At 35.7% G+C, this 24,924-nt stretch overlaps 2 protein-coding genes across 2 annotated transcripts; one reads left to right on the forward strand and one right to left on the reverse strand.

Annotated features, from left to right (window-relative positions):
* Positions 1 to 2,555: 2,555 nt before the first annotated feature.
* On the forward strand, positions 2,556 to 17,439 carry LOC132563351 (ribonucleoside-diphosphate reductase large subunit-like). Its single transcript, XM_060228114.1, has 18 exons — positions 2,556 to 2,641; positions 2,943 to 3,031; positions 3,458 to 3,635; positions 4,567 to 4,667; positions 5,226 to 5,325; positions 6,416 to 6,492; positions 7,368 to 7,453; positions 9,065 to 9,206; positions 9,637 to 9,720; positions 10,239 to 10,480; positions 10,734 to 10,935; positions 11,151 to 11,300; positions 11,791 to 12,012; positions 12,687 to 12,760; positions 12,991 to 13,126; positions 13,900 to 13,995; positions 15,016 to 15,204; positions 16,866 to 17,439. Exons 1-18 carry the CDS (start codon positions 2,623 to 2,625, stop codon positions 17,046 to 17,048), a joined length of 2,370 nt encoding a protein of 789 aa, XP_060084097.1. The 5' UTR covers positions 2,556 to 2,622; the 3' UTR covers positions 17,049 to 17,439.
* A 5,211-nt stretch (positions 17,440 to 22,650) lies between these two features.
* LOC132563446 (tyramine receptor 1-like) lies at positions 22,651 to 24,072 on the reverse strand. The gene has a single exon (XM_060228208.1). It carries the CDS (start codon positions 24,070 to 24,072, stop codon positions 22,651 to 22,653), a length of 1,422 nt encoding a protein of 473 aa, XP_060084191.1.
* Positions 24,073 to 24,924: the final 852 nt, after the last annotated feature.

Below are 24,924 nucleotides of genomic sequence, written 5' to 3' on the forward strand. Positions count from 1 at the left end.
CTCATTTTTAGATGAATTTATTTCCAGTTAGATAAGTTAAATCTTAATTGCCGTCTGTGGACCACTGAACTGTGCTATTGTGGTATCATTTTGGAATAAGTGAAACGTTGATATCTATGGCACATGTACAATATATATATATATATATATCTCCTTTCGATAAAATCTTTGATAGACTAGTCAAATAATTTGTAAAACTATTCGTTAATTCGGTCGCGTTATCTGGATTGTCGCGTTAGTTCCATTACGTTGTCCCATTGAATCACCAACGCGACGACGTTAGAGTGCCGAAACTAATAATTAAAAAAAAATGTTTTGCAATTACAATACAGTCGAAAGTTGTTTGACGAATATCAAAGAACATCACGCATAAATTTAATTGTCAAGTTATATATGTACTTTCATCTCTATTTCTAAGGACTTATAAAAACACTGTACACCCCTGCTATTTTGCACCTCCTTAGCTAAGCTGATATAGAATCTAGACATACCGATTCAATTTTCGAAAACTATATATATGTGTGTGTGTGTGTGCGCGCGCGCGCGCGCAAGTTATGCTGAGAAGGTGAAGTATTAGGTAGAATACGGTAAATACAGGTTTATTGGCGTGTGTATACAGTTGTATCAATAAATATCTATATAGTAACTACAATAGCTGGTTACGGAACGGAAATCGAATATTGATCCATTGGCTACAAGTGCCTTTCTGGCTCTGACGTGATTTTGTGATCACCAAAGAAAACACTCAGTTTTATAAGTACTAAAGTACAAACACGTGGCCTGAATCACACTAGTCCAGTAGCATTACTACCCTGTAGGTGTGTGGTATCTACTGAATGTACATAGACTTACAAATAAGGAAAACAATGAAGTTTACCAAGTAAAACAAAAATACCTTTAATGTTGGTTTTGCTTAGCGACAAGAAATTGACTGATACCAAACGAAAACAATTCACTTGTGATGAAATATCAACCTAGCGAAGCGTATTAAAGTAGTTATTTAGATTTAAGCGATAAATGTATATGTATGATTTATTTATATGGCATATAAATTCTTTTCTTGGTTTTGAATAAAGCCGATGATCCATTTTAACCAAAAAGATCTGTGTTTATTTCTATAATGAATGATTATATCATAATTAGTATTTGGTAGAGAGTGTCCAGTCCAGTCTATATTATTCTGACGTTCTATCAACGTTTAAATACGTATATCGATCCGGAGTAAACCGTTTGAAAAAGTCGTTTCGATAGTATGTCAGAAAAATCCGAGGTAACCTAGGCGTTGCAATAACTCTGTTGCTACACGTTTACAGATAATCCTGTGTTTCATGCGTGCCATTGTAATGGACACAGATGTGGGTGTACACATTCACGTTGGCGGAATTACGGAGTCGGAGGGGAAAATCGCCGCCAATTATTTTGTTTTTAAATATGTATTTGCCATCGACACAGTTCCTATCCCTTTTAATAGTGCACCACTTAAGGCTAGTTGTATGAGACACAACTTATAGCAACAAGTAGCCGCCATTAGAAGTATACACGTAACATTGAAAACCACATCGACGGAGAGAAACGAGCAAAAACAAATACAGCATAGCAGTTGCTAAATAATGCAGTCACGTGGTTTCGCCTAATTATCTGGTGTTGTTCATAACGAGTATTATCTCCCAAAATAACATAAAATATATCTTATTTTATTATTTTTCAATTGGTGGGGGTGGGTGGGAGTGGGGGAGTTTATTCACATGTCAGATTATCTTAATAAACTTTTTCTGTGACGTCACCTCACCCCGTATCACATTAATGTCTGACCACGGACAAAGAAATTTTAAGTCTGTGGTCAAACGGGGTCACCTGCGGTTCCAGTGAATGCATGAGGGTTTGCAGGGTTGACTGGGGCTTCCAAATACTGATTAATTTAAGTTCTATGAATTATGAACTATGAAGTAAACCATTTCAACAGAAAAAAAAAAAAACAAAAAGCAAAACAAAAGACGACAACTAATTATACGTTTTAGTTTTTTATTTAAAAATGTAAAAACATTTAATAACAAGGCATCAAATTTTTACAAGATATGTGTAGCCAGAACTTGGGGACGTACGCATTGGACCCTGATTTCCATAAGCCCCATTTTCATTATTTACAAATGATTAAAAACTTGTATTATTTTGTTTTACAAATATACACAAAGTACAAGTTCTATATATTTTATTTGATAACTTAAATATCTAACAATGTTCAACACTAGTTTCTTTTAAAAAATAAGTATAAAAACGACTTCCGTCTTTGTCCAGAAACGACTTATATTTATTACCCACCTGCCTGTCACCCTCTGGAATAGGCTTATAAAAAACACAAGTATTTTCGTTACCCCTCTCGGTGCCTCATGGAAAGTACAGTCTATGTCTCTTGCACGTTTCCTTAAACTTCCTGTGATAAGTAAACGTCTGAGCGGCCGAGTGAATGTGGGCGGGACTGAGAAGTGCGGGAATAGTAGTCAGGTGATCGCAGTTGGCGCTCATTTCAAGGGGGGGAAACAGCAACAAAGAATCAGCCAGTCAGCTGCTAACCAAATTTACATCAACGTTCCTGTCTGAGAAGGTCTTTTAAATTTCACGAAAATGTTTGTCAACAAGAGAGGTAAGGAAGAAAATTTAGTTTACAATATTATTTTTATTTTGCATCGAAATTTCGGTCCCGAAATGATGCCGAATATGTTCCCATGTCGTGGGCCATGGCTCATGTTGACAAAATATTTCGTCATACTTTTGCAGACTCGTTAGAAAAGTTATGATATATGTACAAAAATGTAGTTTTATGTTAAGTTTAAGAAAAAAAGTGCGAATGTGGTAAGATTTTGCTGTTTAAAGGAATGCATCCCGCCCGATTCTACGAAAAAAATGTAGTCATTGATTTAGCTGTGACTTTACTTTGGTTTCAGATGGGCGCAAGGAAAAGGTCATGTTTGACAAGATTACTTCTAGGATCCAAAAGCTGTGTTACGGACTGAACTCCGACTTTGTTGACCCGGTATGATTATTAAATTATTTGGTAAATGGAGAATGTTCAATGAGATATATCTGATGGAATTAACTGCCTCCTGTGAAGTTACCACATGTACAGTTTACAGATAGGATGAACTAGAAATATGAATGTAAACAAAGGCTAGATTGGTCTCGATATCCAACGTCAACTTTATACGAGGTGGGCTTTCAGACAAAAATGTCTGCTTACTATAAGTTAAAAGAATGCAAAAAGAAATTTCATTTTAAAGATAAGTGCTCGGGTTTCAACTTGACTGTGTATGTATATGGTAGATCAACAGTCAGTTCTGATGAGAAACTTTAAATCCAGGGAAAAGTTACATATATGTATCCTTAGGACGTTCTGTACATTATTATTTAGTTTTATTGTTCAATGTTTTACATCCTTGGTTTTTTATTGTTTGTTCTCCAGACTGCCATCACTTTAAAAGTCATCAATGGCCTCTACCCTGGAGTCACTACTATTGAGCTGGACAACTTGGCAGCTGAGACTGCGGCCACCATGACCACCAAACATCCAGACTATGCCCAGCTGGCAGCAAGAATCGCAGTATCAAACCTTCATAAGGAAACTAAAAAAGTCTTCAGTGGTGTGTATATTCTCCGTAACAATTGAAGGTTCACTCTGTAGAATCCTATTGATGGTTAAATGGAAATTAAATGTTATAATTACTGGCAGGTTTATAAGAGATGAAGCATATTTCTGTCTACCATCATCAGAACAATTATACAATGGTGTTATAGAGTTAAAGTGTAAAATATGGCTTATAATACAATGACATCTTGAGGATTTTTGTAATGATCACATGATACAAAGAAGTTTTGGCGAGAAATCATAGCTACTATTCGGCAACATTATAGACTTCAATACAAACAGTAGCAAAAAAGGCGGAATTTGATTGTTCTTAGTCCTTGAACAATGATTGTAAAGTACATGAACACACCTTCCCCTTCATAACATACATCCTCTCTCTAACAATTTATACTAAAAGTACACCAACACACCTGTCCCTACATAACATACATCCCCTCTCTATCAATTTATACTAAAAGTACACCAACACACCTGTCCCTACATAACATACATCCCCTCTCTAATATTGTATACAAAAAGAAAATAAATGATTTGGTAAAATAACAAATGATGTGTATACATATTGTCAGAAGATATTTTCTCTGTATTGTGACTTCATTAACGGCATGTTCAGCAAGTGTTTTATCAGTTCCATGTGAGAATGGTTGGTATCTGGCACAAGCCAGTAGGCTGGGGCGGTAAAGATTCTCAATCCATATTTACAAAGTGGTCATTTATATCTGGTACAAGTTAGTCTGAAGTCTAGATGCTCCACAGGATCATGATGTAACTGGGTATGTCTAGTGTTTATATGGTGTTCAGTTACAATGAATTCTGCGTACACACGGTAATGTTTGGCAATAGTGTTGTGATAGCTCATCCAGATGATGTTCTGTCCTTGCTAACCTAAACGTTAAAATGTTAAGTTTGGTTCATTTTTGTTTCAGAGGTTATGAATGATCTTTACAACTGGATCAACCCCAAGACCAGAAAGCACTCCCCGATGGTCTCTCCGAAGATCCACAAGATTATCATGGATAACTGTGACGTATGTTTATTTCTCTATTTTAAGAATTTGTCTAGATCTTCTGCTTCGTCTAGACCTAATGAAGTTGTTGGTACTGTAGTATTCTGTCTTCTGATGCTTAACTGTCAAATGAAAACCCAATATTTAGGAAACAATCAAATGAAAACCTAATGTTTAGGAAACTATCAAGATGGGATACAACTGTTTTCATCTTATTGTAGTTACTATCAAAAGCCCAAAGGATTAGATATAAAATATTTATTTGATATTAAAGTTCGATAATCTGATATTTTAGAATAGTCATTTTTCTGTGGTACATGTCATGAACTTGTTTACCCTACATTAAGGCCAGGGAACCAATTAGATAGGATTTGTGTGTATTTCTACTAATCACTGTCAGAGCTGATTTACACAAATTTTGATATTTTAAAAGTCACACTTTTGAGACACTAAAATGAATATAGGCAATTGCTGGAACTTTTGGATAATTGTCTAATTGACCATGCCTTGTCAGTTATTTCATCACGGACATTAGACACAATATCTTCATCACGGTGATATCATGTTTTATTTCTGCAGCGATTGAATTCAGCTCTCATCTACGATCGTGACTTCAGTTACAACTACTTTGGATTCAAGACACTGGAACGTTCTTATTTGCTGAAAATGGATGGAAAAGGTATTATCCTTGACTCAAACTTTCTAATACTTGTAGTCCTAGAAACAGTAATACTTGTTGCCATAGAAACAATATATGTAGTCATAGAAACCATCATATATGTAGTTCTAGAAACCAAGGGAAAACCATTTGTAAGAGTAACCAGGATGAAACTTGTGATATTGGAAGTCATTATTATCCTGAGTGTGATGTGTTTATATTTGAATGAATTTTACCTTCTTGAGGAAATGATCCCAATCAGTGTTATTCCTTGAACTTGTTGAACAAAGTTATTTTACTTTAAATCAGTTTTCTTTGAATTTGTTTGGAAGTTCAGAGTGGAAAAAGTACTTATCCTATAAAAAGCAGATTTTTTGACATGAGGTAACTTATAGATTAGGATGGTGCAAATAGTATAATTAAAAGAATACATGGAATAGTATAATTCATAGAATACACGTAATAGTATAATTCATAGAATACATGGAATAGTATAATTCATAGAACACATGGAATAGTATAATTCATAGAACACATGGAATAATAACATGGAATAGTATAATTCATAGAACACATGAAATAGTATAATTCATAGAACACATGGAATAGTATAATTCATAGAACACATGGAATAGTATAATTCATAGAACACATGAAATAGTATAATTCATAGAATACATGGAATAGTATAATTCATAGAATACATGGAATAGTATAATTCATAGAATACATGAAATAGTATAATTCATAGAATACATGGAATAGTATAATTCATAGAATACATGAAATAGTATAATTCATAGAACACATGGAATTGTACATGGAATAGTATAATTCATAGAATACAGTAATAGTATAATTCATAGAATACATGGAATAGTATAATTCATAGAATACATGGAATAGTATAATTCATAGAATACATGGAATAGTATAATTCATAGAATACATGGAATGTCAAGTTTCTACTAGACATTTCCATTGATATAGAGCATTTTACAAACAATATTTAAACCTCTTTGCACATCTACTTTCATTGTAATGTGAAAAAATAAGTAGTGTTTAATAATGTATGTATTTGGATTTGATTTGTGACGACCTGGTGTTTCAGTGGCTGAACGCCCCCAGCACATGTTGATGAGGGTGGCTGTGGGTATACACGAGCAAGATATTGATGCAGCAATCGAGGTGAGACAACAGCGTTCACATTGCAGGAATAAATAAAATGTTTATTATACATCTCTTCTAAATATAAATCAAGAAGTTGACAAACATACAGAAAAACGGTTACTAGAATTAATACAGATCTGCTGGTGTAAGTTGGAAAAGTAGAGAATGACTTGATACTTGTTCGGTTTATTAAATAAAACTTTTTCTATGAAGTTAATATTGCGAATGTTTTCAGAATATATCAACAATAAAATATTCCACTTTCTAGATTTTTATGAAACTTAAGATTTTTTCAAATTTTCATTTAATGATAAATTGCAGATAAATTCCTACCTTGTGGTGATGTAATGCAGAACATTGATGTGAAACTTAACACTGAGTTTGCTAAACATTTTGTCAAATAAGAATTTAATAATGTAGATCAGAATATATTTCAGAAAAGGCTACTTCAGTGGGTTTATGTGTTCAAAATACTTACAGATTTAGAGGATTTAGAAATCTTTTTTTCAATGATTCAAACATAGAGATTTGTCATGTTTTTATTCTCATGGAATCAGAAAGTTGTTATGGCCTGCTCCGATTATACAAGTCCAACTCGGAGAGCTTGAGAATCAGAAAGTTGTAATGGCCTGCTCCGATTATACAAGTCCAACTCGGAGAGCTTGAGAATCAGAAAGTTGTAATGGCCTGCTCGATTATACAAGTCCAACTCGGAGAGCTTGAGAATCAGAAAAATGTAATGGCCTGCTCCGATTATACAAGTCCAACTCGGAGAGCTTGAGAATCAGAAAGTTGTTATGGCCTGCTCTGATTATACAAGTCCAACTCGGAGAGCTTGAGAATATTGGGTTTACTACTGTACTTGGTGGATGATCCCTTGTTTACAATTTCAGACCTACAACTTACTGTCTGAGAAATGGTTTACACATGCCTCTCCCACCCTGTTCAATGCTGGAACATGCAGGCCACAGCTTTCTAGGTAGGTATTAGTACAAGTTGCACAGATAACATATATTGTTCAGATGTTTTTGTGGGAAAAGAAAGCTAAAACTTACCAAGTTTACACAACCTAGAACCAAGTTTACACAACCTAGCTGAAACTTACCAAGTTTATACAACCTAGAACCAAGTTTACACAACCTAGCTAAAACTTACCAAGTTTATACAACCTAGAACCAAGTTTACACAACCTAGCTAAAACTTACCAAGTTTATACAACCTAGAACCAAGTTTACACAACCTAGCTGAAACTTACCAAGTTTATACAACCTAGAACCAAGTTTACACAACCTAGCTAAAACTTACCAAGTTTACACAACCTAGAACCAAGTTTACACAACCCAGCTAAGACTTACCAAGTTTATACAACCTAGAACCAAGTTTACACAACCTAGCTAAAACTTACCAAGTTTATACAACCTAGAACCAAGTTTACACAACCCAGCTGAAACTTACCAAGTTTATACAACCTAGAACCAAGTTTACACAACCTAGCTAAAACTTACCAAGTTTATACAACCTAGAACCAAGTTTACACAACCTAGCTAAAACTTACCAAGTTTACACAACCTAGAACCAAGTTTACACAACCCAGCTAAAACTTACCAAGTTTATACAACCTAGAACCAAGTTTACACAACCTAGCTAAAACTTACCAAGTTTACACAACCTAGCTAAAACTTACCAAGTTTACACAACCTAGAACCAAGTTTACACAACCCAGCTAAAACTTACCAAGTTTATACAACCTAGAACCAAGTTTACACAACCTAGCTAAAACTTACCAAGTTTACACAACCTAGAACCAAGTTTACACAACCTAGCTAAAACTTACCAAGTTTACACAACCTAGAACCAAGTTTACACAACCCAGCTAAGACTTACCAAGTTTATACAACCTAGAACCAAGTTTACACAACCTAGCTAAAACTTACCAAGTTTATACAACCTAGAACCAAGTTTACACAACCCAGCTGAAACTTACCAAGTTTATACAACCTAGAACCAAGTTTACACAACCTAGCTAAAACTTACCAAGTTTATACAACCTAGAACCAAGTTTACACAACCTAGCTAAAACTTACCAAGTTTACACAACCTAGAACCAAGTTTACACAACCCAGCTAAAACTTACCAAGTTTATACAACCTAGAACCAAGTTTACACAACCTTGCTAAAACTTACCAAGTTTATACAACCTAGAACCAAGTTTACACAACCTAGCTAAAACTTACCAAGTTTATACAACCTAGAACCAAGTTTACACAACCTAGCTAAAACTTACCAAGTTTATACAACCTAGAACCAAGTTTACACAACCTAGCTAAAACTTACCAAGTTTACACAACCTAGAACCAAGTTTACACAACCTAGCTAAAACTTACCAAGTTTATACAACCTAGAACCAAGTTTACACAACCTAGCTAAAACTTACCAAGTTTATACAACCTAGAACCAAGTTTACACAACCTAGCTAAAACTTACCAAGTTTACACAACCTAGAACCAAGTTTACACAACCTAGCTAAAACTTACCAAGTTTACACAACCTAGCTAACACTAATTAAGTTTACATGTGTGTTGTATTGCAGTTGTTTTTTGCTGACAATGCACTCTGACAGTATAGAGGGTATTTATGATACCCTCAAACAGTGTGCCCTCATATCAAAGTCTGCTGGTGGTATCGGTCTCAACGTTCACAACATCAGAGGCACTGGCAGCTATATTGCTGGGGTGAGTACAGGTCAGGAATGCAGGGAAAGCTCATTCTAAAGCTCGTATTATTTATATAGTTTCTAGGGTAATTAACTGTACCGGTAAATAAATTTGTACCTGTTCTAAATGTTTAAAAGATATTTTGGCAACTGCATGAAAAATGTACTCCCCTGTATTTAATACATATGTGAAACTAATTTCATTATCAATGCCAGTCTTTTAATACTTTTAGAATGTAAACTCGTCTACCCTGTAAACCTCTGGTGACCCTCATGTGGCATCATGTGTCTGTAAACAAGTTAACATTTTGGACTTCATCTAAATTGTACATTGATCCCAGAGTATCGGGTAAATCATTTGCTTTGGATACCCTACAAATAATATGTTGACTGATTTCCTTAACATGTTCAGAACATAAATAGCACCATATCACATTGCTGTTTTATAGACTAATGGAATTTCCAATGGCCTACTTCCCATGCTGAGAGTGTATAACAATACAGCCAGATATGTGGACCAAGGTGGAAATAAGGTAGGATAAGGTAGAAGTGGACTGCTTCACATTTCTAAACATATATTGGACACCAAATCAGTATACAGAACAATTATATCATAGCAGGGTTTTCCATAATTTTGTTAGTAGTAGGCTGTGTAGTGAAAGTAGGAGGCTGGCGAAGTAAGCTGACCTGAGCCGCAACGCGGCGAGGTAGGGTGGCCAGTCGTGTACGGAATATTATTATGGAACTGGATTGGTGTAGGCGGCAAAATGATCAAAGAAGCCGGTCAAATTGGCCGGCGACCGGCTCTTATTGAAAACCCTTCATAGTATATTTAAGTGTAGAAAATTGCTGGGAAATTGTTTGATTTGCGGTGTCTAAGAAAAATTAGAAAACATGTTCATTTGCATATTAGGACATGTCTTGATTGTGATACACAAATAATGCTTCATTGTCATCATTTCCAGAGAGATTTATAAACTTTTTTTCCATTTTGTCATACATGGTGTAAAGTAGAGGAGTCACGGACATATTGATATTGTCATTTAAACAGAGACCAGGTGCTTTCGCTATTTACCTGGAGCCATGGCATTGTGATGTGTTTGACTTTTTGGACTGCAAGAAAAATACGGGGAAGGAAGAAAACCGAGCTCGTGACCTGTTTTATGCTCTGTGGATCCCGGACTTGTTCATGAAGAGGGTTGAGGATAATCAAGATTGGACGCTCATGTGTCCCGCTGAATGTCCAGGGCTAGCAGACTGCTGGGGAGACGAGTTTGTCGAGTTATACACAAAGTAAGAAAATTTAGATCACCTTCAGGTGTGTTTTAGTTAACGTATCCACATTCTTTGTAAACCGACTTTGTTATATGGGTTTCTTTGTTATAGTGCATGGAGCCTGATAATGCAGCTCATATGATTGTTTCTACCTCAGACATAAAATCGGTCAAATTTTGTGAAAAAATTTTTTTTATTTCACTTTTAATATTTTTCCTTAACATGAAAAATTAGGATTAAACATTGTTTTTAAACACTTTTATTTTAACAGATATGAAAAAGAAGGCAAGGGTCGCAAGTCAATAAAAGCTCAACAGTTGTGGTACGCGATCATTGAGTCACAAACAGAGACGGGTACCCCCTACATGTTGTACAAGGACAGCTGTAATCGAAAGTCTAATCAGCAGAACCTTGGCACCATCAAGTGTAGCAACCTGTGTACAGAGATAGTAGAGTACAGCAGTCCTGACGAGGTTAGATTTTGTTTGTACTTCATAAAAGGGAAAATATGAGACAGAATTAAAAATTTAAATGACCTGTATAACTTTCTGAGGGTCAGCTGAAGAATAAATTAATGTACATGCATGTTGGGTGAAGTTTCTGATGTTTTGTAATTATATTCTTAACGAAAAAAATCTGTTTTTGGTTTGATTGCTGTATCAAGCTGTCTAATATCTTCATTCATCAGGTGGCTGTGTGTAACTTGGCGTCCATTGCACTCAACATGTATGTACTACCAGACAAGACGTTCGACTTCAATAAGTTAAAGGAGGTCACAAAGGTCATTGTCAGAAATCTCAACAAAATCATCGAAATCAACTTTTATCCTGTGGAGGAGGTGAGTTTTTACTCTTCACATCGTTTACTGCGAGATGATTGGTATATTTTTGCCTGGGTTTTCTTTCCAATTAAAAAGATTGTTATATTTTTCTTGGATTGTCAAAGTGATAAGCTATTTATGATGGTACCACATTTTTGAAGTAACTCGAAGTGAAACTGTGACACATAACTCCTCTATGTTTGTGCCGGGTATAAGTGTCTTTACATGGCATCCAGTCTTCTCAGAAACAAAATGATTTGGCAAAAAATGATGATAGCAATGAATGTGTTTAGCTTTGTGTAGCTTGTAAATGCCTGCTTTAACTGCAGCGAAATGTTGAGATGAGAGAATTTTGTGTTAGGAGTAGGTAATGCACACACCTTATGTTTTATGCTTTGATACATGTAATTACATATTAATTACATAACCTGTCATGTATCAATTACATTACTACACCACTTTAATATGTGTAATTACATACATTAATTACATGACTACACCTTTCCAGGCAAAAAAGTCCAACTTCCGTCACAGACCTATTGGGATTGGAGTGCAGGGTCTTGCTGATGCCTTCATTTTAATGAGGTATCCATTTGACAGCCCAGAGGCACAAGAACTCAACAAACAGATATTTGAAACCATCTACTTTGGTGCATTGGAGGCAAGCTGTGAGCTGGCAGAGAAACTAGGGCCCTACGAAACATACGAAGGATGTCCGATCAGCAAAGGGGTAAGGAACAGAGTCTTAGCCATGCCTGGTTTAAACAGTCTTAAGTATATAATCATGGTTTTATATGTTTATGCTATCAGCATTTACTTTACCTTGGTTTCTGTCAGGTAAATTGGATGTACATACACAATGCACTGGCATTGGTTGTGCAACATACATAATAGCAGGGCTCTCTCACCCCATTTTGGGACTGGGGCCCCGAGGCCCTTTGAATTGGGAAAAATAGCTGTGTTTTCCTTAGAATTGGGAAAACTTTGGGTCTAAATTGGGGAAAAAAGATACTATTTCGCATTGGGAACGGGGCCGAATTTCGGCCCCAAAGCTGGCAGATCAAGAGCCCTGAATAGTAACAGAAACTCGTCAGTAAATCATTTGTCATTGTTACCACAATAGGTAGTGTTTCTGATTTTGTGTTGTATATTACTGTGTTAGTGTAGGTTTTAGGAGTGTATTTCACTAGTAGATACTGAATCATATGTTCATTTCTTTGACTAATGAAGTTTAGGCAAAAATAGATAAATTGTTCCCTAAAATAATAAATTTGAACACTAAAACATTTATACTGACCGTCTATACAATGTGTATGAGGTTGTTTCTTTGAGGTCTTAAAACTGATTTAACACTACAACGCAGGAAATAAGTTGTGTTTCAGAATGGCCATGTTTATTTTACAGATTTTACAACACGACATGTGGGATGTGAAGGCGACTAAACACGATTGGGATGGTCTTCGTGCCAGAATTGCCAAGTAAGTCCTTAACCTGGTGGTGCAATGTAAAAGTTGCTGTGAACATTTCATGATTTAAATATATATAAAAAGTTGTAACCCTTAGCATTGTCACATACAGTATCAAGTTACAGTGTTGGTATAAGTTTTGCTTCAGTTCGGTGGAAAAGCTAAATATTTGAAAATGCCTTACCTTGATATTATGATAAAATTTCATCTGATTGCTTTCATATGAGAATTGTGCTTTGTAGACATGGTGTACGGAACAGTCTTTTGTTAGCACCTATGCCAACTGCTTCCACTGCCCAGATCCTGGGGAACAACGAGTCCATTGAAGCCTACACAAGTAACATCTACACAAGGAGGGTCCTGTCGGGAGAATTCCAGGTACATAATTTTCTAAAAAAATGTGACTAAGTAAGAAGTTTGACAAGTGTTGCGGTCTTTTTCTTTCTCAAAATTCAGCTTTGATTTTATCCTTACTGAGGTAAGGGGGTTATGATCACATGATAACCTAGTTTACAAAGTATCTCATGAACCCCTAGATGGATCTGGTCCATCTTCACACCATAGAATCATACCATCAAGATTTACACCTGATGAGATTTTGATGATCAAGGTTAAAGGTCAAAAGTCACCACTGACCACTAAGCCAATAAAAATATGTGTACATGATGGGGTTTGGGGATATGTCTGTTTTAAGTCCCCGCTCTCTTTGGTTTTATTTTGCAACAAAGATAAATTTATCAATGGCTGTCAAGACTTGACACCAATATTTTCCAATAGATTATTGAAGTATTTGTTGTGGTTTTTTAGATCAGAGAAGAAAGATATTTACTTTAACAAATTTGGGAAAGATTATACTTTTTTTCTGGTATTAAGACTTCTTCAGTTTTACTTTTTGGTTAGAATTCATTGGTTTTTAAATTCATTTAGCTCTGTTGATTGTGAAAATCCCTGTAATATTACAGTCATTATTATAATGGTAACACCATTAATATGACATTAACAAATTTAGCACCATCTGAGTTGGTGTTTGTGTTTCTGGAAATATTTCTAAAAAAATTACAGCAGTTTGATTTTATGTCATGTTAGAATCATTCTACAGTAAATGAAAAAAAAAAAAAAATCCTAACAATTTTGATGTTTGTGTCCATTAGGTTGTGAACCAACATCTGCTGAGAGATCTGACGGAGAAGGGATTATGGAATGATGACATGAAGAATAAACTTATAGCAAATGGAGGATCTGTACAGGTACATGTAGTAACTTTACCGAGATATTTTATCGTGATGATCTATATGATGGTTACGATGATCAAGTCTATAGTCACAGCAATACGCTCTGGCCACAGCCATCTTATCTCTGAGCATGGCGGCCAAACCTCTGGGCACAGCGGTGTTATCTAGTCGGGACAATCAGATCTCTTGGCCATCAGTTCTGATTACAATTAAGTACCACATCATGAGAAGTCTCTAGTGACTGTGATCAAGCAGATGATGACCTGATAGTATATTTTGAACTCTGCAATAAAATACCTGGTGTATTTCTTAGTTACATGATATGGTATTATACAAGTTTCCATTTTATATATGAATTAAGGAAAAAATCTTTAAGAACTTTCGATTTTGGTGAGTCTTTCGCTATGTAAAATGAAAAAAGTTGTGACAAATGTCATAAATCTCATCAAATGGAAACAAGTCTAAGATTCTCTTTATCACACCATCTATTTTTCAAGCAAATTTGATAGAAAAATGACACAAGTTTTCAAGTCTGTTTTTATATGCCCGTCAAAAGAAGGACATATGGTATGGCGCTGTCAGTTCGGCATCTGTCGTAAACTTTTATTTGTCCGGAGATCTCCAACATTTTTCAGCTGATCTTTATGAAACTTGGTAGGCTTAATCACCATGATATGAAATTGTGTTTTCTTGAATGGGGTTTTGATTAGACGATATGAATAAGAGTTATGCCCCTTTGCTGTTTTGGATATTCACGGGTGTATTTTGTTCTGCTTTGCGGTACTCTTTGTTTATCTTTGTTCTCCATTTGTATGCTTGATTTCACTTGAGTGATGTCACAAGAAGTTACATTACATGTATAGTCTGAGGAAAGTTTATATTGTGCATTTACTGAAGTACAAGGTGATGATTTGGTAACACTTTATTTCATGTCCAGTTCTGTATAGATGAAGTATGATAAGAACAGTACTCCTCCTTTTTATGTGTTACAATTTATGACAGATGTTAACACGGCTTCCAATGATTTATCAACAGAATATTCCTGAAATCCCAGACGACATCAAACGATTGTACAAGACAGTTTGGGAGATCTCGCAGAAGACAGTAATCAAGATGGCCGCTGACCGGGGAGCATTCATTGATCAATCACAATCACTCAATGTCCACATCGCGGAACCAAACTATGGCAAACTCACCAGTATGCACTTCTATGCCTGGAAACTGGTGAGTAGAATTCTGTAGTTTCATTTCCCAATTAGGCTTTTAAGCACTTTGTAATAGTGCTGGAGATTGTGATGATTTTGTTGCCTGATATTTTAAGATGAATTATGCTGTTGTATCAAGCCATAGATATGCGTTCAGATTGGGCAACAGTATTGGATGTTCAGGACAGGACTTTCTAATATTTACGGGGCATAAGAGTGATGGGTGAAAGTCATCTCTTGTGCGATATATAGGGGTGACTAACTAGGCAAAAATAACTATCATGATAGTATTGTAATAGTAAAGTTGCTATTAGGATAGACACGTGACTGTTGCGATACTATCACGATAGTCTTTTTACCATTAAAATATATTTTCAAACCCAGAATTAAGGCAAAGTCACTAACACTTAAACTGTATCAGAATGTTTAACTTAGAAAAAATTGTATATCGAAATGGATCATTTGAATGGCACAACCACCTATATAAGATCATTTCAAGAATGGACTAAAACGCGGACCCAGAGTTAAAGAAGTCACCACCTTCTCTAATATAGTTAATTAGATCATATTCTAAATAAGTGATTGTGCCGTTCTTATCTTTAGTGCTACACCCAATAGTGGGTGCCAAAATCTTACTTTCATGTGGGTTTTTATTGAAGTAAAAAGATATTGCTTACAATCAATAAATAAACAAACTATCACAACAGTTATTGACTTAAAAATATGCGAGCAACCTATTGCTATTGAGAGTGTAGCTGTCGCAATTCTTTGTTGAGTGTACTTATCGTTACACCACTAGTGATGCTCTGGTGTACCGTGGATCCTAAGTGAATCAGTGCTGTTTTAAACCGCTATTTTACAGATAAAACTTGACAATTTAATAGTTGTACTAATGAATTCTTGATACTATGTAATGAACTTGCAGGTAACTGGGTATGGGTTTTACGTTGCAAAGACTGGGAATCTTGAGTGGAAAGTTTCTCATGATAGCTCGATAAATGTTCTGATTAGTGATATGAGCATACTGTGTGTTACTATTCTATACCTGAAACTCACCTGTCATAACCACTGGGTAGATAGGCAGGCAAGGTTTTGAAAACCAAATATAAAACAATTTGAGAGAATGGTGGTCGAGCATTGGTGATTCCCTGATACAGTTTTCAAAGAGACGGTTTTTAAAACCGTAGTGTATATGATTCTGTTAACATATTTTAGGAGGTTGTATTTTTTAAGCTGGTTGGTAGTTATATGGAAAAGACGCAATATTGTGATGTCTTTTGTAGGGAAAATATCTTTTCTAATCCCCATTTACACTGAAAACCGTTGATAACCTTACGCACATTTCTACTTCATATAGCAATTACAGTATTGTGATAATTTTCAGTGCTGAATCTTCATTGTTGTAAATTACCAAATTCTGTGAGCTTGGTACTGACCAACGGTCTTGGTATTTACTGATGGCAAAGTAGTACAGCTACCTGATTTTATAAGTGCAGTAATAAATGTGCTAGTCTGGAAAAAAATTGCAATTTTGAGTTAATATCAAAGACAATTTGGCCATCACATAAACTTAGCTCAGAATCAGACTTGTTTGTAATTCTATATAAATTAATAAATATGGACAAATGGACTTCCTTGTTATTGAGAAAATTACTTCAATTTACTTGCCTTTTTTTACAGGGTTTGAAGACAGGTATGTACTACCTGCGTACCAAGGCAGCTGCCTCAGCTATCCAATTTACAGTAGACAAAACAAAGTTGTCCCAAAAATCAGAAACTGGTAAGGAGGAGTTGAATGACAAGATGGCTGCCATGGTGTGTTCTCTCCAAAATAAAGAGGACTGCATGATGTGTGGATCATAGACTGGGACATCTGGTTGTGAAGAGAGACTGCAATCTGTTCAGTGTCATTGAATGCAGACATCATGATGTTAGTGTGAAAAAGATCTGATTCTTTGTCTGAACAAAATAGTGCTTTGGTCATTTTTCTTTATAGTATTCTAACATAATCTCCTTACTATCTTAGCACAAATGTTTGAATGAAGATACAACTGACTTAAAAAAATTCCTGAACTGGAAATATCATTGATTATTATCATTTAAGATTAGCAGTCGTTTGATCATGGTAGTAAATTGATATCCATGGAAATGAGATTTTTAAGTGTGTTCATGTTCCATAACCCGCCAATTGTGTTCAACGTATAAAATTGATAATGTATTAACATTATATTTATCAGTTAAATGAAGTTGCCATTCTTTTGCATACATTTGTATGAATTGTTAAAATGTTTGTGATAATATTTGTATTTATTACTCTGATTTAAAATTCTGAAGAAACGTGATATCTTTGAGTTGTGTTTTTTTTTTTTTTTTTTATGCCCTTTGCTATAAAATTGGCACATTGTAATTTTTTTTGTACATGATGGCTGTAATAGAAAGTCATTGTTTGCCCCCTCCTAGGTGATAGCTGTTTGAATTTGTAGTTTGTGCCACACACCTGAACGTGGTACAGTAATTCATGAAATTGGCAGAATCATCTATATCCATATGATGGGCAGACACAAAATGCTTCGTGCGAGAATGATTCATATGAATTTCTTCATAGGGTATTCAAAGGTCAAGGACAAAGTGGAAGGTTATCCTTAGGTTCAAAGGTCAAGGACAAAGTGGATCAGAATTTAACGAGTCAACATACTAACAATCAAAATCACGTATGCATTCTTGGGATTGTTTCTGAGGTCCAACTGTCTTATCGTTGACCTGGATAATTTGGGCAGGTGACTTGCTGACCATGGAGATAGGTAGTCACACGATTATGCCCTTAGTGACCTGTCCTGGAGGCAAAGTTTCATCAACATGACAGCTTTACCGCTATTAGTGTATATTGAATGTCTGTCATGTTGTGGAATTCTGATTAAGCCTATTTTATTTCATCAAGGGCCAAGTCAAATGTTTGTCTGATATGATATGACCTAGTGTTGCTTTTTACATAAATGTTCTAGCAGGTCTGTGATGTATGAACATGGTGTGATTGATATTTTTGTGGAATTTTAAAATTAAGAATTTTGTAACCGATGTATAACATACCACATTACTCATTACCCACCCAAGGTGAAATTCTCAAACTATTTGAAACCTGTCTTATTGCTTGCAATGAAACTTGGTGTATACATTGGTGTTACTGAGAGGATGTTCCTAAAAAGAAAATACCAACATGGCAACATAATCATAATCTAAATTCAGATTTCATAAAACTAGGGTAAAATATGAACTACAGAAAGATTTACACGGAGACTCCTGGAAAAGTACATGGAAATAAGACCGCGTGTTTCGGAAGAGCAGCCGTCTTCTGCTTCATCGACGACACCTAGAAGGTGGAAATATGTATGACTAAGAACGGTCCAGGGGGCATTTTTGAACTTAATTGAACTTGTGGGTTTAGAATTGTGAAGAATGACGGTTCTTGCAAAATTTCACAGGAAGCGCTGAAGTCTTTTAAACAGGGTCGGGTGTAGATTTACATGTTTCAACTAAAGGACAACATGGTATTTTTGTCCAGCATTGAATGCCCCCAGAAAGACTTGTTCACTGCCTATATATTTGTGGCACACATTATCAAGCATTTTGATTAAATCCATTTGTAAAAAATACGAAATGAGCGAACGTGTTTCGATGAAAAGTTAACGACGGCGAGGTATATCTATCAAATATTTTATTAATAACATAAACAGCATTTGAAAATTGTATTTTGCTAGCTTTCGAAAACATCCGTTTGCTTTAACAAAGAAAAAGTTTTCAAAAGCACGATCGCTTTTTGAATTAAACACACACACATATATACCAAGCTGATGAATGTTATTCGAATTCAGCGATCTCATGGAATGTATGCGAAAATAGACATTTCTAATGGTAGTAACAGCTAGTGTTATTGACCTAACCTGTAAACCAATCCCAGATCATCTAAACTTGCATTTTCCTTGAGAAAGCAATGAATGGATACTTCAAAAAAATGAAAGAAAATAAAAAATAAAAAAACTTACATATTTGTGCGGAAAATACGTATGTTATTGTTTTAAAACTGAATTCTAGAACTGAAAAAAAATCGAAAGGATTCGAGTAGCCTGTATTTCTCATTGATGTAGGATACATTTAAAAATAGCTTACTTCATTTCGATTTGATAAGTTAAATAAACACAGTGACTTAATGCTTTATGCTGATTTGTTACCAAACGTCAACTTAAAAATCATTTGTATGGTGTCTGAGGAACGGAGATACTGGTGGAACTCAAGACAACATGTTTCTAGCTCGTGATGTTCCTTGCTAGCGATATTTTCTCTGTGACCACGAGATGAATAAAAACTGTATTAGGTCATCGCTGGTTCTCACCTGATTACTAGTAATTAGATATTGTCATTAGCTAAATATAGAATATGTCTCCCGTTATCCTAGTGTTATTCATGAAGACCGAGTAGAGACCTAGGGATGATTGAATTACCTCCCTTACACCGCTGTCTTATTTGTGAACACGGTTGGAAATGGTCTGGGATGGAAATTATAAGAATTTAAATGAGCTCTATATGTTATCCAAATGTTAGTTATACAACATTCTGCCAATGTCTGTTATATATGTTAAAGGGAATTATTTGTCACTTTGTCACTTAAACATTAAGATGTACAATCGTAACTTGAACCAATCCGATGAGGTACACTTCTTCATTCAATATGCTTGCCTATTTACAGGATCGGTGTGCATATATGCATTGTAATAAGATTGCATTCAAAATATATGCTGTTAAATTGTATTCGAATACTGTAAGGTTGTTCAATTTCGCGGGCTAATATTTCACGGTAATTCCAGTTTGGGCTATTTAAATTTCGCGCACGTCTATACATTAATATCTATATATAGAGACACAACACAGACTTCCTTATATTTTGATTCTATGTTATAAATGTTTGGTGGGTATTTTAATTTCGTGTTATCTTTGATGACCACGAATATTACCAACTTTACAGTATCAGTCGGATCATTACTCGAGAAACTTGTTGATTTTCGGATCATTGGTCCGATTTTTATTCAGACTTGTCATTACATTATTCCCTTACCCCCTGCTGAGCAAAAATACGGTATGAGAGACCTCTTTATATCTGTTTTCCACTTAGTCGATGTTATGTTATCAATAAATGATAATAATGAAACAAAAACAAACGCTGAAATTACACGTGAGATGGTAACTTCCTAGGGAACAGTTCACATGCGCTTTGGCGTCGCCAATTACAGTAAGGTCGCGACATCATTAAAAATAAGGCGGGATTATGTCATGCCCTTAAATTCGACACACGAGTCACGGATCGTTAATGATGACGTGCTACATACTTTTCACATCAACTTTAGGCATTTGTGTAAGACAGAAAAGATCGATCACCTCTGTGTCATGTAGACTAAGTTATCTCAGGCCTATTTGTAAAGATTAATACCTGGCAATATATATATACATATATATATATTATCCTCTGGTTGAGATAACTATCCACATCACAGAGGTGGAATTTTTTATCACCCCAGTAGGCACGTCGTATGAAGTTAATCCCGATATAATTTTTATGATAGATTTTGTACAGATATTCGTGTTTTTCTGTGGAGCGGTAATGTTCGTTGTTTAAACTGAATACATACAAAAATATGATTTTTAAAAACAGCATTTTATTTCAGAATATTTTATTGACAGCATTTTGATGACAGTGGACAACACGCATAGCCTATGATATCCTCTCTATACAATGACAAATGGTTAGTAAATTATAGAATATTAAATGAATAACACATAAGAATATAAAATAGCTTTAAATAAATAAGTATGAATATCTTTATAATTAGGTCAAGATAGTGTGAGTATCTTTATAATTAGGTCAAGATAGTGTGACTATCTTTATAATTAGGTCAAGATAATGTGACTATCTTTATAATTAGGTCAAGATAGTGTGACTATCTTTATAATTAGGTCAAGATAATGTGACTATCTTTATAATCAGGTCAATATAGTGTGACTGTCTTTATAATTAGGTCAAGATTAAGTCCAAATTTTCCCTCAGATGGTGGATTTTATCTCAATTTTATACGCTAACATTCTGAGTATATTTACTGTATGTTTTCTCATGAATAGGTTTATTATAAAAAAAGAAATCTTTATCGGTTGATCAACAGTTTAGAGAGATTTTGAGATTTCAGACAGATTTTATTTCGCTCAGTCACACTGAGATACATAAATGTGCAATTTTGCGTCATATATGATAACGCACAAAACACCGTCGCCTGGTTTCCATTCTAAATCGGCGGAGAAAAATTTGGCGATAAATGTCATTATATCGAAATTCTGAACTGACTTAGCATTACCAAATAACATTTGCCACACCCATAACAAAATCCGGCGTTGAAAACGGGACTTTGCTTACTGTCTCACTGCTGTCGCTGCCATTTTTGTTCGCTTTCACGCGCTGCCTCATTTTCAGAATTATTACGTGACGTTATCAACGCTAAAATTGTGAAGGGTAACTCGAAGCAAAGAAGTGGTCAAGCTTAACCTTAGAAATCGACTGTGAATATCGGGATAGCATAGAAACTTAAATGTAAGTATTTAAAACAAAATTAATGTTGTTACAGTGATGTCCCTTTAAACTGCTGTTTGACAGTTTTCTTACGATCATAAGCGACAGCGCCATTTTGTTCATATCTTTTTCATGTTCTGCGTTTTGAATATATGCTTGTTATCTTGATGTTTATGGAGGGAATAAGAATTAAGATATTAACATAAACATTACATTATATAAGTTAATAACTATTACTGTCTGTAATTGTTTCTGTCGATTTCTAGGTCGTTGATCATATACTCCTGCTCTTGTCATACGTCAGAAACTCGCTCATGCATGATAGAATTAATTTCTGTTACTAGTTAACTTCGAACTTTCATATTCTTCATGACTGCGCTGGAAGTAATGCCTGACACGATGGTTTAGTTGTGGTATCACAAAAAACATCTTGATTTCTATGGCTGAAATGTTCTCTGAACAGATCTAAAAGTTTCTCAAACAATCGGCATAGGATGGACACGGAATTGCTGACTGTGCTCACTGCAATGTTAGTCTCGGTATTCGAATAGTCAATATTTCATTCTTGAGACAGAAATTTCTTTGTCTTTGTAGGTGACATTGTCGAAAGCCGTAACTTTCCCTTGTGGTAAAGATCACTTTCTGACCCGCTTTGTTATCTCTCGGGAACACCGTATTTTCTAACGTAATCCACAGCTGTGGGCAGATGTGGTCCTCATGCTCACAGGGACATGCTCAAAATTTCTGAAGGTTTGTGCTTTATGTTGTGTTTTAGAATATATTATACTTGTCCCCCCGTCCCCCTTCACCACTGTTAACTGTTCCTCTGCTCATGACGATATTCTGTACAAGCAGAACTCAGTTTCTACAGCGGAACAATCGGAGGAGTGCCTCTCTAATGTCTGGATTCCGGATACCGTACACGATGGGATTGAAGATGGAGTTTAACTGTGTGATCACGGCAAGGTAATATGTAGTCAGGTTCATGGTTACAGTAACCTTGTCATAAGCCACCAGATACACCAACAGCGGAGACCAACACGAATAGAAGGCGCCCAAAATGATAGTAGTGGTCACCAGCGCGCGCCTGCTGGTCCTGTGTTGGATGTTAGGACGACTTTCAGGTACAGCAGAAGAATTCGATGTTTCTGGTGGGGATGTGTTGTGTAACACCGGGCTATCCGTCTCTGGATCTGAGGTATTTTGTCCCGGAGTTTCCTGTGTTGACGGTATGATAAACATTGTCTTTTTTAAACCCTGGATCGATATTAGTATGTTTCCTGTTTCGACATCGATCTCCGTTGCATCAGGACTTCCAGCTTCTTCAACGTTAGACGCCTCTTGATCAGTTCGGTCTTCTGATGACGATTCTCTGACGGCCGGTGAAGCTACATCGTTCACATAAGTACTCGGTGCACTAACGGAACAGGATCGGGATGAAACTTGAACGGCTGCAATTTGGCGACTGTGTTTGCGGGAGAGGATGAATATTCTCAAATAGATGTAAAGCATGATAACACCACTCAAGAAGCAAATGGATGTCCACATAACGATGTAGGAATAGTCCAAAACTTCTGTCAGCTGGCATTTGTTGTCCCATTTGTTCCATCCACACAATGGCAAGACACCGACAATGAGTGAGACAAACCAAACCGAGAGGATGATCCGAACCATGCGTCTGGTTGTTATCCACTGGGTGTACTTGAAGGGATAAAACACGCCAATGTGTCTTTCTACTGCTATTACACCAAGTGTCAAAACTGACGACATCAAACAGGTGAAAAGCAATCCTGTTCCGTCGAGGGTTAAACACAGGAAGTAATTAGTGCGCATGCGAATGTAGGACATTGTTTGTTCAATGTCGAATGAATAACCGGACGAAAGCAGTACGAGATTCCAAACTGATGAGTATGTGAACGCAACGCCGGTCAGGAAGTCAGATATGGCTAAACTCATGATAGGAATGTTGGAGCTAGTTCTCAAAGCTCGAAAACGCAAGAAAACGATCAGTATAGCAGTGTTGGTACAGATAATTGCTGAACTCAAGATGATTGATATGCAGTAGACAACCAGAGTTCTCGTATTAAAACAGTCGTCGTACGAGGCATTCATGAACATCGCTGGGATATCTCTTGGAGGCGGGGTCATTGAGTAAACATCACATTTTTCTACATACACAGTTCGGCAGAAATTCATCCAGCGCGTGACCTGGAGCAGGGAGGAATTCGTGTCTGTTGGGAGGAATTCTAGATCCGTCGCGTTTATAGAACAAGGGCTCATGATTCTGTCTGAACAGAAATATGGAGAGTATAAGTGTACTTCTTTAAACTACATTAAACTATTAAAAGAGATATTTTTTCTCGGTACAATAACCTATGAATCATGTAAACTTGTTACTTAGATATCAAAATTTCAATACTTTTTTTTAGTTTTTTAGTTTTACATTGAGAAATTTTATCTACAAAGTAAACAAGAACGGTTCTTCACGGTCCAAGACTGTTCAAGAACTTTCCTAATGTTAAAAATATTGTAATATTGTAACCTTCATTATTTGAAAGACAACATAAAATTATATGATACAAATCAGTGTTATAAAACTTTAACTTACCTTATCCTTATAACATAACATTACATGTCTTCTCCATCGCTTTTACCGAATTGGCAAATTGAGACGTAGTATTGTCACTATATCATACCAACTCTCAACCCGCCGAGGTCCAAAGTACAATGGGTAGGTTATCTTTTTGTAAATAATGCGTATAACTCGAAATGGAAAACATCGATATATTGAAAGGTTCCGACCTTGTTTGCAGCTTTATCAAGTGGAATCATGCACTACTTTACACTACACCTGTCGCTGTCAGTAGCGAATTAAACGATGTGTATGGGGCAATGTTTATACAATTCATTACAATTCATTAGAGCAAGCTGTCGTATCTTGGTTGTCTTCCTGTTGAGCTCGTCCCATTATCATCACGATATGAGATCACATTATTGGCTAAACCAATGTCATGCTCCAGGAAAGCTATTTCCGTCGTTTTGTTTCAGGGTTAAGAGAAAACGTTGATGAAGTTGTCAATATTGTTTACATCTGGAAAACTCTCTTTCATTCTGTTGTCACTGTACTAGAAA

Source organism: Ylistrum balloti, unplaced genomic scaffold (genome assembly GCF_031769215.1).
Source record: "Ylistrum balloti isolate Yb309-2 unplaced genomic scaffold, AGI_CSIRO_Ybal_v1 Utg369674, whole genome shotgun sequence".
Lineage (NCBI taxonomy): Eukaryota > Metazoa > Mollusca > Bivalvia > Pectinida > Pectinidae > Ylistrum > Ylistrum balloti.

Excerpts from the sequence above, each read along its gene's own strand:
- LOC132563351 (XM_060228114.1), top strand. Across the intron at positions 3,032-3,457 it reads ACTCCGACTTTGTTGACCCG|ACTGCCATCACTTTAAAAGT; the intron begins GTATGATTATTA and ends TTTGTTCTCCAG. Across the intron at positions 9,207-9,636 it reads CTGGCAGCTATATTGCTGGG|ACTAATGGAATTTCCAATGG; the intron begins GTGAGTACAGGT and ends GCTGTTTTATAG.
- LOC132563446 (XM_060228208.1), bottom strand. The coding sequence starts at position 24,072 with ATGAGCCCTTGTTCTATAAACGCGACGGATCTAGAATTCCTCCCAACA.